Source organism: Capsicum annuum, chromosome 2, assembly GCF_002878395.1.
Source record: "Capsicum annuum cultivar UCD-10X-F1 chromosome 2, UCD10Xv1.1, whole genome shotgun sequence".
Taxonomy (NCBI): domain Eukaryota; kingdom Viridiplantae; phylum Streptophyta; class Magnoliopsida; order Solanales; family Solanaceae; genus Capsicum; species Capsicum annuum.
The window spans coordinates 109,940,069-109,953,595 of NC_061112.1; the positions used below are offsets into that span (position 1 = coordinate 109,940,069).

At 34.7% G+C, this 13,527-nt stretch overlaps 1 protein-coding gene across 2 annotated transcripts; it reads left to right on the top strand.

The window, feature by feature from the left end:
- The first annotated feature begins 1,876 nt into the window (after positions 1–1,876).
- Positions 1,877–11,667, top strand: LOC107858948 (cathepsin B-like protease 2). Of its 2 annotated transcripts, none has more exons than XM_016703776.2 (11): positions 1,877–2,135; positions 2,993–3,046; positions 3,146–3,226; positions 9,541–9,697; positions 9,813–9,817; positions 9,916–9,990; positions 10,198–10,323; positions 10,442–10,660; positions 10,831–10,944; positions 11,047–11,082; positions 11,410–11,667. In XM_016703776.2, exons 1-11 carry the CDS (start codon positions 2,067–2,069, stop codon positions 11,536–11,538), a joined length of 1,065 nt encoding a protein of 354 aa, XP_016559262.1. In that variant the 5' UTR covers positions 1,877–2,066; the 3' UTR covers positions 11,539–11,667. The 2 variants fall into 2 exon arrangements, with proteins under 2 accessions (XP_016559262.1, XP_016559261.1); XM_016703775.2 differs by having other exon boundaries at positions 1,883–2,135; positions 2,990–3,046.
- Positions 11,668–13,527: the final 1,860 nt, after the last annotated feature.

Consider the following 13,527-nt stretch of genomic DNA (forward strand, 5'->3'; position numbering starts at 1 on the left):
ATATGTGTTCATTTCCTCCAATAGTCCCATGTAATTCAATCAATGTTAATTAAGTAAGCTCCCTAGATAGAATTGTGTATTTCAATCATGCTAGAAAGTCTAGTTCGAGGGAGGGATATATTTGTTGGAAAAATTCGACCAAAAAAACTATGGAAGGAGTATATTTATTTGTGTATTTTTGTGGGTTGGGTCAGTTAGATTAGGGTGTGTTTTATTTTTTTAAAAATGAGGCATTTAACGTTGATTTAGACCGTTTTGTTAAAAGAAAGGGTACAAGTGAAAAATTTTTAAACAATGAGGACAAATTTGATCTCAAAGTATGATAACGATTGTAGATTTAGCTCAAAAGTATGATGAAGAATATATTTAGTCATTTTTTCAAAGTAGAACGATAAATTTGACCCTATGCCATCCCTATAATATTTCTTTTGATTGTTAATTAATTTTATTATATCGTGTCGTCAAATTAATAATTATGTAATGAATGAAACTTTTATTTTATATAACGATTGATTTGGTATGATCATGATTCATTTCATTAATTTCTTTCCTTTTTTCATTTTGCCTTTGCTATTAAGTACTATCTATAATCTAATAATCTATTGAAAAATCGATGCTATCATTTAAAATACATGCTGAAATTTGTTGAGGAAATTAAAGAAGAAAGGAGGGGAGAAATAAAAAGGAAAAAACAGACAACAGCTGAAGTGTGGATCTGTAGTGACTTTAGGACTTGGTCCTTATGATCCTTGAGTTTCCACGTGACAGCATCAGATAGTATATATTCTTGAATGATGGATTGAATGTGTACCATTTGATGCTGATAATGAGAGGATGAGGTGGAACACGTGAGTATTAAATGTACACAGTGGAAGAATAAAATTCTGTTATAGAAGAGAGGAATAGAAATAAGATAAGTGTAAATAGTATTTTCTTTTCTGTTTTTCTTTATACACAAAACACTTGTATATATACTACACATGAAGAAAATAAATCAAGGTGTGGAAAATTTTCTGAATCGGGAGAGAGTAAAGTAATTAAGAAAATGAGAAAGAGTATAAATAATTTTATTAAGGTTGAAATTTATATTATTTTTACTTAAATTAAATATGCATTTGTTCAACAATTAACTGAAGCGAAGAAATCTTGACTTCTATTATGGGCATGCACATGTAAGGTCTATATATCACACTCATAAGATATTTTCCCCAAGTAAGATTTGTGTGGACCAAAAATGAGGGAGCTACAAATCATGAAAATTCTCCTACCTATATGGGAAGCTTTTTTAATACACCTATATATAATTTAATAAATTTTCTTTCTTCGTTATATAAATAATATAAATGTAAAGATATTATCTTTTGAGTTTGAAGGATTATTTTAAACATAATTGATAAAATTGTTGTCATATAACAATAATATATTCAGTATATTCCCATCTAATGGGGGGTTTGGGAAGGATAGAGTGTACACAAATTATACCACTACCTTAAGTGAAATAGAAAGACTGTTTCCAATTGACCTCCGACTTAGAATCAATAAAGTAAAATTATTATCATATAATTAAAAAATTGCGAATGCATGTCATAAAAATAACTTCTTCCAGAAATAGCCCGTATGGTCCAATCATTTCTCAGGCATAGCTAACACTTTAGTACACTAAACCATGTTTTTCTAAATTTATTTTTCTAATGTTATTTTCCTTATTAAAATTTCCGACTAAACTACTGTGGACCAACAAAAAGGGTAGGGGAGGGGGGTTGGTATTGCTTGTAAAATAGTCCAACTAGAGTACCTAACTATCCAACTTGGTCTAGACTTTTGTGAAAGGTAAAACAGACTAACTTGATCAAATGCCTTCTTTTAATACCAAATATCTTATAGAACAACCAGTAGCCATCATTTTCAGTTTGACAAAGCCATCATTTTTTTAAGTCAGAGAATGGGCCAATAAAATTGATTGTTATTATGCTTTTCACTTTTTCCTCTCTGTCTTATATATACACCCTTTGAGATTTCACCCTTTCAACACCACAACTGTAAAGCTTTTTAAATAAGTATCTAAAATGGCCATGACCCTGAAGTCACTAGCAACTCCTTTGCTTCTGGTTGCTTTCATTATCCTCATCTTACAGGTTTGTTTCTTGATTTTTTGCACCTGTCTATAGTATTTCTTATGATCACTTGTAGGTAGTTCTTGAATGTTCGATTGATGATCTTGTTTAGTTTATATGGTTTTTGATGATTACATGGATTGCCCACTTTGGTTTTTCTTGAGAAAAGATCATATATTGTTGGGTATTTTGGACTTCATGTGCTTTAGTACAGCGTTGACTTGAAATCCTGAAAAAAAAAAAAATAGGCTAAGAGTATTAATATGTTGAAAATATGAATTGTGTAAGTGGTTCATATTGATCAAAATGAAGCCTTTACGGATTGTTTGATAGTTGGTTTGGAGATGAATTATGTAGGTAAATCCTGCATAATTAATACGCTACCCGTTTCAAAATACTTGTTACAAATTCTGAGAATCAAACAATATGAACTTTGACCAAGATGTTGTTTTCATTATATTGATATGAGAAAAATTGCAATTTATAGTACTTTCAGTATAGTTTTTGAATATCTAAATTTTAATTTTAAAATATTAAATTAATCTAATCCAATTTAATTTTGCAAATTAGTCAAATTGAATTTCAAGAAGTAAAATGTGAGAACAATTTTGGGACAGAGAGAGTAATGCCTTTGGTAGTTGGGAAGGAGGTAAGTTATTCATGTATAACACTAATAAAAGGTGAAATAACTAATATCTACATAAAATAATATACAAATGCCCTCGTATCTGCATAACTCTAACCAACTACAGAAACACCCCTTAGTTCTTGATTTGTTGCAGTGTCATATATCTGTTCCTTGAGTTGCAACTCTGTTTCCTAGAAACTTTTAAGTTGTCTATTGATGAACATTATCGCTGTATTCTTATGTAAAGCAGGTTGCTGCAGAGAAGTCAATATCTGAAGCTAAAGTTGAATCTGCAATCCTTCAAGTATGCTTTTCTTGTTCCTGATTCAAGAAGAGGCTATTGTCATTGTGCTCAGGTCAAATTTAAAACTAAGTCACCTTAATTTTTTGATCATAAATGTAGGAATCAATCGTCAAACATGTCAATGAGAATGCCAAAGCTGGATGGAAAGCTGCATTCAACCCCCAATTATCGAATTTCACGGTGAGACCAACATATAGCTAAAGATTTAATTTCTAAACGCTAAACTTTTACAGTGTCATGTTACCTAAAAGATAACTACCGAGTACTTTCTATAAAAGGTGGGATCAGTAATCCTGAAAATATTGTTACTTTATGGTGTTTTCGGGTACAAGAATCTGTATTTAGGCACAACTTCAACACTAGTTCAAGTTTAAAACAAGAACACTATGAAGTACAAAAACACCCTCAACACAAGATCAAAGTGATCTTTCTAAGAAGTGTGTTTTATTTTTTCAGAAATTAAGATGAAACAGAAATATAAAGCCAAGTCCCCGACTTCACAGAGTGTCCTTAAGGAATAATTCCCCTCACTGTACCCGAGGTTTTGGAATCTTCCTCCCAGGATAAAATGACTTTCAATCCAACTATAATGGTACCTCAAATAATTGGATTCGTCGAAGTCACTCAACGATTTGATTGATCATAAAGAATGTTTTGAAAACTAGAAGAGTTTTTATTTTAGAAATTTTTTCATTCATATCAAACTTATGGATGAAAGCAAGTTTATATAGCCATTAGATGCCTCTTCTGAAAGGTGGCAATGGTTCACTTAAAAGGTATATCCTTTGGAAGAGTCATGTCCGTTCATTTGAAATATTGTATCTTTTTCTGAACAGACACAACTATCTGAACAGTCACATCTTTTCCAAAACAATATGTCTTTTGCTCAAAGGTTGTGTCCCTCCATTTTCCATTCACACCAATTAAACTCAACAATCCCCCACATGAATGGGGAATGACTATTCTTTGTAAAACTTTACGGACAAGGATGTGATCATCAAGCAAAGACTGATTGCATCTGGATAAGTGGGTTTCCCTTTGAACTTTCCATAGTGAACATACATCGGATGCACTCAGTCAATCGGTAGATTTGATATCTTTGAACCGTCGAGCTTTAATGTACACCTAGACAACACATGTCACACAACCAACCTTTTTCCGTTTATGGTTCTCACGATTTTTGTTCTTTTCAGCCATGAACACGTCCCAGTTTCATGAGAGCTTAGAGAATAGGCCTTTACTAACATTCTCCTTGAAGCGGCTTCCACTTCGCCCTCACATAGGTAATTTCTAAATGTTCAATCCTATAAATTAAACTATTTGGTCAAATCTGCCAAATTTAGATAATCATAAAAGACTTTTCACTTTAAGTCTTATCTTTGTTTACTAAACATTTTCTACATCAAGAGAATAGGTTGGGTAATTGATAATGTTGAACCTGTCAGACACAACTTTGTTTGATCTCCTTGAACCTAGCTCTTGGGATTTTCAATCTGCTAGGTAGAGTTACCGCCATGCTGACTTGTCCTAGGCCTTAAACCCATTCCTTTGGATGTCCTTTCTACTCATTCTCTAGATAGGCCTTTTGTAAGTGGATCCGACACATTATCCTTTGATTTAACATAGTCAACAGTGATAATTTCACTAGAGAAAGGTTCCCTAACGGTATTATGTCTCCGTCTTTTGTGACGAGATTTACCGTTGTACATCATGCTCCCTGCCCTACCTATTGCCGCTTGGCTATCACAGTGTATACATACTGGTTCCACTGGTTTGGGCCAATAAGGAATATCTTCCAAGAAATTTCGGAGCCAGCACCGGCTTTATCCAATGATATAAATTCAGATTCCATTGTAGAGCGAGCAATACAAGTCTGTTTGGATGATTTCTAAGAGACTGCTCCTCCACTGATAGTAAATTCATATCCACTTGTGGATTTTACTTCGTTCGATCCGGTGATCCAATTTGCATCACTATATCCTTCAAGTACCGCATGATATTTATTATAATGCAAGGCATAGTCTTGAGTGTATTTAAGATATCCCAAAACTCTTTTCATTGCCATCCAATGAGTTTTGTTGGGATTACTTGTGTACCGACTCAATTTACTAATAGTGCATGCTATATCTGGTCGTATACAGTTCATTATATACTCTTGCGTACTCCAATTGTGAGTCACTTTCACCTTCATTCTTTCGAAGTGCAAAGCTCACATCCAAAGGAGTCTTGACAATACCGAATTTCATATACTTGAATTTGTCAAGTACCTTTTCGATACTGTGGCAATGCCAACCCTTGTGGAGTTCTAGGAGTCTTATACCTAAGATCATATCTGCAACTCCAAGGTCTTTCATATCGAACTTGCTTTCGAGCATTCGTTTCGTTGCATTTATGTCTGAAATGTCTCTACTGATATTAACATATCATCCACATATAAACAAACAATGACTTGGTGATTCGGAGTGTCTTTAATGTAAACACATTTATCACATTCATTTTATCTTGAACCCGTTTGCCAACATGGTTTGGTCAAACTTCGCATGCCATTGTTTAGGTGCTTGCTTTAGTCCATACAACGACTTAATGAGTTTACACGCCTTATTCTCCTTTCCTGGAACTACAAAACCCTCAGGTTGTTCCATGTAAATTTCTTCCTCAAATTCTCCATTTAGGAATGCGGTTTTCACATCAATTTGATGGATTTCAAGACCATATATTGCCGTCAAGGCAATTAACATTCGAATCGATGTTATCCTTGTTACTGGCGAGTATGTATCAAAGTAATCAAGGCCTTCTTTTTGCTTGAAGCCTTTTACTACAAGTCTTGCCTTGTATTTGTCAATAATACCATCCGCTTTCATTTTTCTTTCGAAGATCCATTTAGAACTTAAAGGTTTATTTCCTGGAGGAAGATCAACCAATTCCCACATATGGTTGCTTAAGACTGAATCAATCTCACTATTGACTGCCTCTTTCCAAAAAGATGAGTCTGACGACGACATCGCTTTTTTAAATGTTTGAGGCTCATTTTCTAAGAGAAATGTTACAAAATCTGATCCAAATGTAGTAGTTCTTTGATGTGTACTACGTCTTGGATTCTCTTCATTATGTACATTCTCACTTGGTTCATCTCGAAGTCGTTTAGATCCTCCACTAGACTGTTCATGTCTAATTTTATACGAGTAAATGTTTTCAAAGAATCCAGCATTATCTGATTCAATTACCGTATTTTCATTTATATCCGGATGTTTGGATTTATGAACTAAAAACCGACATGCTTTACTTCTTTTAGCATATCCTATGAACACACAGTCCACAGTCTTAAGTCCTATCTTAACCCTTTTAGGCATAGGAGCTTGGACCTTTGCTAGACTCCCCCACACTTTGAAATATTTCAAGTTGGGTTTCCTTCCTTTCCATTTCTCATAAGGAATTGATTGTGTCTTACTATGGAGAACTCTATTAAGTATACGATTGGCTGTAAGGATAGCCTCCCCCCACAAGTTTTGTGGTAAATCGAAACTTATAAGTAAGACATTTATCATTTCCTTCAAAGTTCGGTTTTTCTTTTCCGCAATTCCATTAGATTGAGGTGAATACGGAGCCATAGTTTGATGGACGATTTCATTCTCTACACATATTTTGGCGAAGGGAGATTCATATTCTCCGCCCCTATCACTTATCATTTTTATTTTTTTCTCTAACTGATTTTTTACTTCAGTTTTGTATTCCTAAACACATCTATTGCTTCATCCTTACTATTTAGCAAGTAGACATAACAATATTTAATGTGATCATCAATAAAAGTTATGAAATATTCTTTCCCACCACGTGATGGTGTTGACTACATATCACAATGTCAGTGTGTATTAAGTCTAAGGGATTGATACTCTTTTCAACGGACTTATAAAGATGCTTTGCATACTTTGATTCCACACACATTTGACACTTTGATTTATTGCACTCAAAGTTTGGCAAAACCTCTAAGTTAATCAGTTTTCGTAACGTTTTGTAATTAACATGGCCTAAACGTTCATGCCACAAATTATAAGACTCAAGCAAGTAAGGAGAATTTAAACTTTTATTGATTTCAACATTCATTACATTCATCTTATAAAGACCCTCGGTGAGATAGCTTTTTCCTACATACACTTCTCCTTTGCTAATTACAATTTTTTCAGAAACGGTTACACATTTGAATCCGTTCTTGTCTAGAAGTGAAACAGAAATCAAGTTCCTACGTAACACCGGAACGTACAAGACATTGTTAAGTGTCAAGACCTTTCCTGAAGTCATTTTCAAGCCCACTTTTTCTGTTCCTTCTATCCTAGCCGTAGCGGAGTTAGCCATGTAGATCATTTCTTCTACTTGAGCCGGAGCGAATGATGAAAACAATTCTTTGTTGGCACACACATGGCGGGTGACACCAGAATCCATCCACCATTCGCGAGGATTCCCCACCAAGTTGCATTCTGAGAACATAGCACACAAATCATTACATTCTTTGTTGGACTCAACCATATTAGCTTGGTCCTTTTTCTTGCCTTTCTTAGGGGCACGACAATCCGTGGACTTATGACCAATTTTTCCACAGTTGAAACACTTTTCCTTGAATTTCTTCTTGGGTTGATTGCTTCCTTGTTCAACTTTCTTCTTTTTCTTAGAATTGTTTTGGTCATCTTCTACAATATGTGCTCCATTAATTGTAGAATTCCCTTTTGACCTTCTCTCGGCAGCCTTATTATCCTCTTCAATACGCAGTCGGACAATAAGATGTTCGACAGTCATCTCCTTGCGTTTGTACTTCAAGTAGTTTTTGAAGTCTTCCACATAGGTTCTCAATGATCACTGCTACTTGAAATGCCTCATTCACAATCAAACCTACAAAACAGTTTATGTGAGTACTAAGAACATTTTCAATTTATTCAACTAAGGTATTTTTCAAAGATATACCTTCTGCTAAGAGATCATTGATGATTACTTGCAATTCCTGAACTTGAGAGACAACCGATTTGCTATTTATCATTTTAAAGTCCAGAAACCTTGCAACAAAGAATTTCTTAATTCTCGCATCCTTTGTCATATATTTTTGTTCTAGTGCCCCCCACAATTCCTTCGATGTCTTAGTTACACTGTAAACATTGTAGAGGTCGTCTTGGAGACCACTCAAGATATAATTCCTGCAAAGGAAGTGTGAGTGCTTCCAAGCCTCTACAATCATGAAATGCTCTTTGTCCGAGGTTCCCTCGGGCACCTCAGGAGCATCCTCACTAGTGAACCTTTGAAGGCATAGAGTGGTGATGTAAAAGAACATCTTTTGCTGCCATCGCTTAAAGTCAATGCCCGCAAATTTTTCGGGCTTCTCCGCAGGTGCCATTGGTTGCAGAGCATTTGCTCGACTTGTTGAGGCAATACTAGTTGCCCCCACAGTCGTAGCCGCGTCTTGCATTTGACTTTCGTTAGTCATTTTTCCTGTGACCACAAGACAATAAAATTTAGTATTTTCAGAATACTATTTATAAAATTAAGCAACTTTAAACTCTTCTTCTTGTTTCTAGTGAACGATGAAGTTTTTATGACTTCCAATCGTCAACCGAATGATCTTTAACTTGTGATGAAGATTTTATGTCTTCGAATCACTAGTTAAGTTCAAACAGAGTAGAAAGCTTAAAGTTTTAATCTCCAAAAATAAGCAATACAGATTCTGCTAAGTTTATTCCTTAAGATTGTTATTTTATGGTGATTTTGGGTACAAGAATCTGTATTTAGGCACAACAACTTCAATACTAGTTCAAGTTTAAAACAAGAACACTATGAAGTACGAAAACACCCTCAACACAAGATCAAAGTGATTTTTCTAACAAATGTGTTTTATTTTTTCAAAAATTAAGATGAAACAGAAATATAAAGCCAAGTTCCCCGACTTCACGGAGTGTCCTTGAGGAACAATTCCCCTCACTGTATCCGAGGTTTTAGAATCTTCCTCCCAGGATAAAATGGCTTTCAATCCAACTATAGTGGTACCTCAAATAATTGGATTCGTCAAACTCACTCAACGATTTGATTGATCACAAAGAATGTTTTGAAGACAAGAAGAGTTTTTATTTCAGAAAATTTTTCATTCACATCAAACTTGTGGATGAAAGCAGGTTTATATAGCCATCAGATGCCTCTTCTGAAAGGTGACAATGGTTCACTTAAAAGGTGTATTCTTTGGAAGAGTCGTGTTTGTTCATTCGAGATATTGTGTCTCTTTCTGAACAGACACAACTATCTGAACAGTCACACCTTTTCCAAAACAATGTCTTTTGATCAAAGGTTGTGTCCCTCTATTTTCCATTCACACCAATTAAACCCAACAAATATAGCATGCTATTAATTAATCAATGATGATTGCATTTTCTTCTAGTTGGATGTCTCATACTTATTCAGTATGCAGCTATACACCGAAAACATGTATTTATAATTATGTCCATATTTGGTTGTCGATACAGGTTTCCCAGTTTAAGCGTCTTCTTGGGGTTAAACCTGCAAGAGAAGGTGATTTAGAGGGAATTCCTATTCTGACTCATCCAAAACTTAAGGAGTTACCAGAAGAGTTTGATGCACGAAAGGCTTGGCCTCAATGCAGCACAATTGGAAGAATTCTCGGTCAGTTATTTCACTTCCTTGCTCTGTCCTTTCGGGTTATAATTCTATTCTATAATAGGGATGCTAATGCTTTCCATCTTTGCATATCAATCACTGGGACGAACTTGCATGGCAGATCAGGTGATTTGCTGCTACCAAATTAGTTTCTTTCCATTATAAATGTGCTAAATGGCACATTTCATGGTTCTCTCTAGTGGTCTAATTTTTATATATTTCAGGGACATTGCGGTTCTTGTTGGGCTTTTGGTGCTGTTGAGTCGCTGTCTGATCGTTTCTGTATCCATTATAACTTGGTAAGTTCAGTTGAATCTGCCTAAGTTAAACTGTTAGAAATGATAAATTCGTTTACATATATATATCTTCAGCTTGCCCTCTCACGTGCGAGTCTAATTCTTTTTCACAAGCCAAACATGTGACTGCCACCTAATCTTTGCACACAAACTTGTGAAGCTTGACTATAGTTATGGTCACTGATATTTAACTTTTAATGTGTGATGCAGAGTGTCTCTCTGTCTGTAAATGATGTCTTAGCGTGCTGTGGCTTTTTATGCGGGAATGGTTGTGATGGTGGATATCCTATAGCAGCATGGAGATACTTTAGACGTAGGGGAGTGGTTACAGTAGAGGTAAATGGTGACTTATTGTCACCTCAATGAAATTACAACTTTCTGTAAAACCATCTAAGTAAGTCAGTAGTGTGGCTCTTTATGACCAATCACTAACAAATTAAGTTTATTCCGGCAGTGTGACCCTTACTTTGATAATGAGGGATGTTCCCACCCTGGATGCGAACCTGCATATCCCACGCCAAGGTGTCATAGGAGGTGTGTCAAGGAGAACCTGTTATGGAGGAAATCAAAACATTATAGTGTCAATGCATACAGGATCAGCCGTGATCCCTACAGTATCATGGCAGAAATTTACGAAAATGGACCAGTTGAGGTCTCTTTTACTGTCTACCAGGTAACAAGGAGAAGGATTAATAGTACAAAAGTTCTAGTTTTATAAATTATGTCATGCAGTTTTGAAATAAGACATTGTTTGAGCTTATAAGTTATATAAAACCTTTGTTATCTCTTTGGACTAGCAACGCTTTCCCGGTTCTCAATGTTTGAAACTTCTTATCATCACAGGATTTTGCTCACTACAAGTCAGGAGTTTACAAGCATATAACAGGGAAAAGTATGGGAGGCCATGCCGTTAAGCTTATCGGATGGGGAACAAGTGAGCAGGGAGAGGATTATTGGGTATGTTGATGTGTTCGAGTTATGGCCTTCGATTTTCTATTTAAAATAATACATAATTTTGGCAAAATTTAATCACCTTCTTTATGTCTTCTCTTCTTGCAGCTCATTGCTAATTCTTGGAATAGAGGCTGGGGTGATGTATGTCCTTGATTTTCTCTTTATGCTCTCACCACTTTATATGACCAAAAACCTCCTTAACCATTGACATTCTAACTTCTTGCTGAAAATAGGCTAACTGACACACCTCTGTACGTCTTTAATTTATATATACTGACAACGTAAATAGGCTTTCAACCGGTTAAAGCAAGTTATTTACTACATTAAAAGTTACTAAATTTAGATTACTATAGCCAGTTACACGTTGTATGTCATTTTTCACCTGTCAGTGCTCGTAAGTTGAACTCTTATCCATTTAATAAGCTTGTTGTCAACATGCTGAATGTATATGTACCTCCATGATGACAGGATGGATACTTCAAAATCAGAAGAGGAACAAATGAATGTGGCATTGAACATGATGTAGTTGCTGGATTGCCTTCAGCAAGAAATTTGAATGTGGAACTTGATGATGCTTTCCTTAATGCTTCAATGTAAATTGCCTACTATTTCTTCAACATAATAGTAGCAATATAATATGACTTGTGAACTTGCATATTTATCTCGTCAGTTTAATCTGTATAATTCATAATTAATACTACTTATTCCAATATTCACTTTTCAGTATGTTATTATTTTCAGTTTATGACTTAATAATCATTCAAATCTATTTTAACTCATTAAATCGTTAATAGTTGAGATGCACTAATGATTAAGATTTAGACAACCAAATACATATTATGACAAAGATGTGAATGGTTATTTCAAGCTTTCATCAAGTGTAAACCAATGAGACAATTACATTTGCAAAAGCTAAAAAAAACCCAACTAATTGCATTCAGGGGCATATCAATCATATTGAGGCATAAGGCGAAAACTCTAATGAAGGGTATTAGTGAGGCGAAAACTCTAACAGAGAGAGAGTCAACACTTTCTCATAATCAATTTTAATTTTGAAAAACTTTTTTCGGTTAAGGCAACTGTAGCAAGAACTGTCAATATTATTCTATAAGCAATATAAACATCAGAAAATAAATCAAGTTGGTTTATCAATCTGACTGTGTATATCAATTACATTATTTTCTTCTGCATTTTACTATTTCCTTTAATTAACACTTTCAATTCAAAAAATAAATCTAAATCATCAATGTCAGAGTGACTATTATACATTTAGAAAATATTTAAGATTAAGAAAATATTCTTTTCAACCACTTCTATGTAAAACTCTAATTGGATTTTTTTTTTTCCAGAAAAATATGAGTTGTTTTTTTTATGCTAATAAAAGATGGCAATAATTTTGAAATCTTAAACAATTGCCCAAGTGGCATAATGAACGAGACACCCTGAATTTGCAACAAGGGGTATCAAGCTAAAAAACCAAATGAGACTGGATCAATAATAAACAAATACATCAATGTCAACATGGAAAAGCTACAATATCCTCAACTAATTGCAATAAGGGCATCAAGCTACTAAAGTCATACTATGAATGTTTGGCAGAGGATAATTTAAATGAGGATGAGGAGGGGTGAGTCTACATACAAAAAATGGTTTAAATGAGGACGAGGAGGGGTGTGTTTACATACAAAAATCAATTCACATTCATGTTAGGATGATCAACTACAGAAATCATCCTCTTATATAATACCATAAAAAAGACAGTCCCATGCACACACCATGCCTATTTTAACTCATCCAAAATTTAAGAATTTACCAAAAGAGTTCGATGCACAATGCCTTAGTGTGTGCGTGGCAGGAAGAGTAACTTCAAGATTAGAAGAGGAACAAATGAGTGTTGCATTGAATTTGATGTAGTTGCAGGATTTCCTTCAGCAAGAAATCTGAATGTGGAACTTGATGATGATTTTCTTAATGACTCAATATAAAACGCTACTTCTTCAACAGGATACCACACTACATATACTAGAAAGCAAAGTCTATGAGACTGGGGAACCAAAATTTACTACTAAATTGCAGCTTCATCTCATGGGTTTAATTAGCTGTAAATTTCAGAACTTGCATTATGGATTATAACAGGATACTAAACTTTAGTGGCGGACTCAGAATTTGAGAGTCGTAGGTGTTCAGAAAGTTCAAACATATATATTGACACCTAAAGCTTTAAGGTTCCGCATGGAAATCAAAGAACTCAACTATCTTTTTGGTTTCACGGGTGCTTTTGCCCATCCTATAATAATTTTTATGCATTTCTTATATAATTATACCTATTTTGCATCGGGTTTAATGGGTGCCGAAGCACCACTCAACCTAGGCCTGCCCCTGCGAAACTTGCACCGATGCAGTAAAAATTCTGGTATACATGGTGTTGTGTCTCATTTTTCTTGCGAAAAGTAGGATTTGACGTGACAATTCTTTTAGGATGATTAAAAGAGAAGAATCGCCACCTACGAGTTAAGGTGCATTAGGGCACCATTCTAAGTTAATTATGAATATTTAATTATTAATCTACGTCACCAGAAATCAGGT

What these genes read in the sequence shown, in the direction of transcription:
- LOC107858948 (XM_016703775.2), top strand. Translation starts at nt 2,067, where the DNA reads ATGGCCATGACCCTGAAGTCACTAGCAACTCCTTTGCTTCTGGTTGCT. An exon ending in TTGAATCTGCAATCCTTCAA is followed by an intron (nt 3,047 to 3,145) that starts GTATGCTTTTCT and finishes TCATAAATGTAG; the next exon opens with GAATCAATCGTCAAACATGT. An exon ending in GGGGAGTGGTTACAGTAGAG is followed by an intron (nt 10,324 to 10,441) that starts GTAAATGGTGAC and finishes TTATTCCGGCAG; the next exon opens with TGTGACCCTTACTTTGATAA.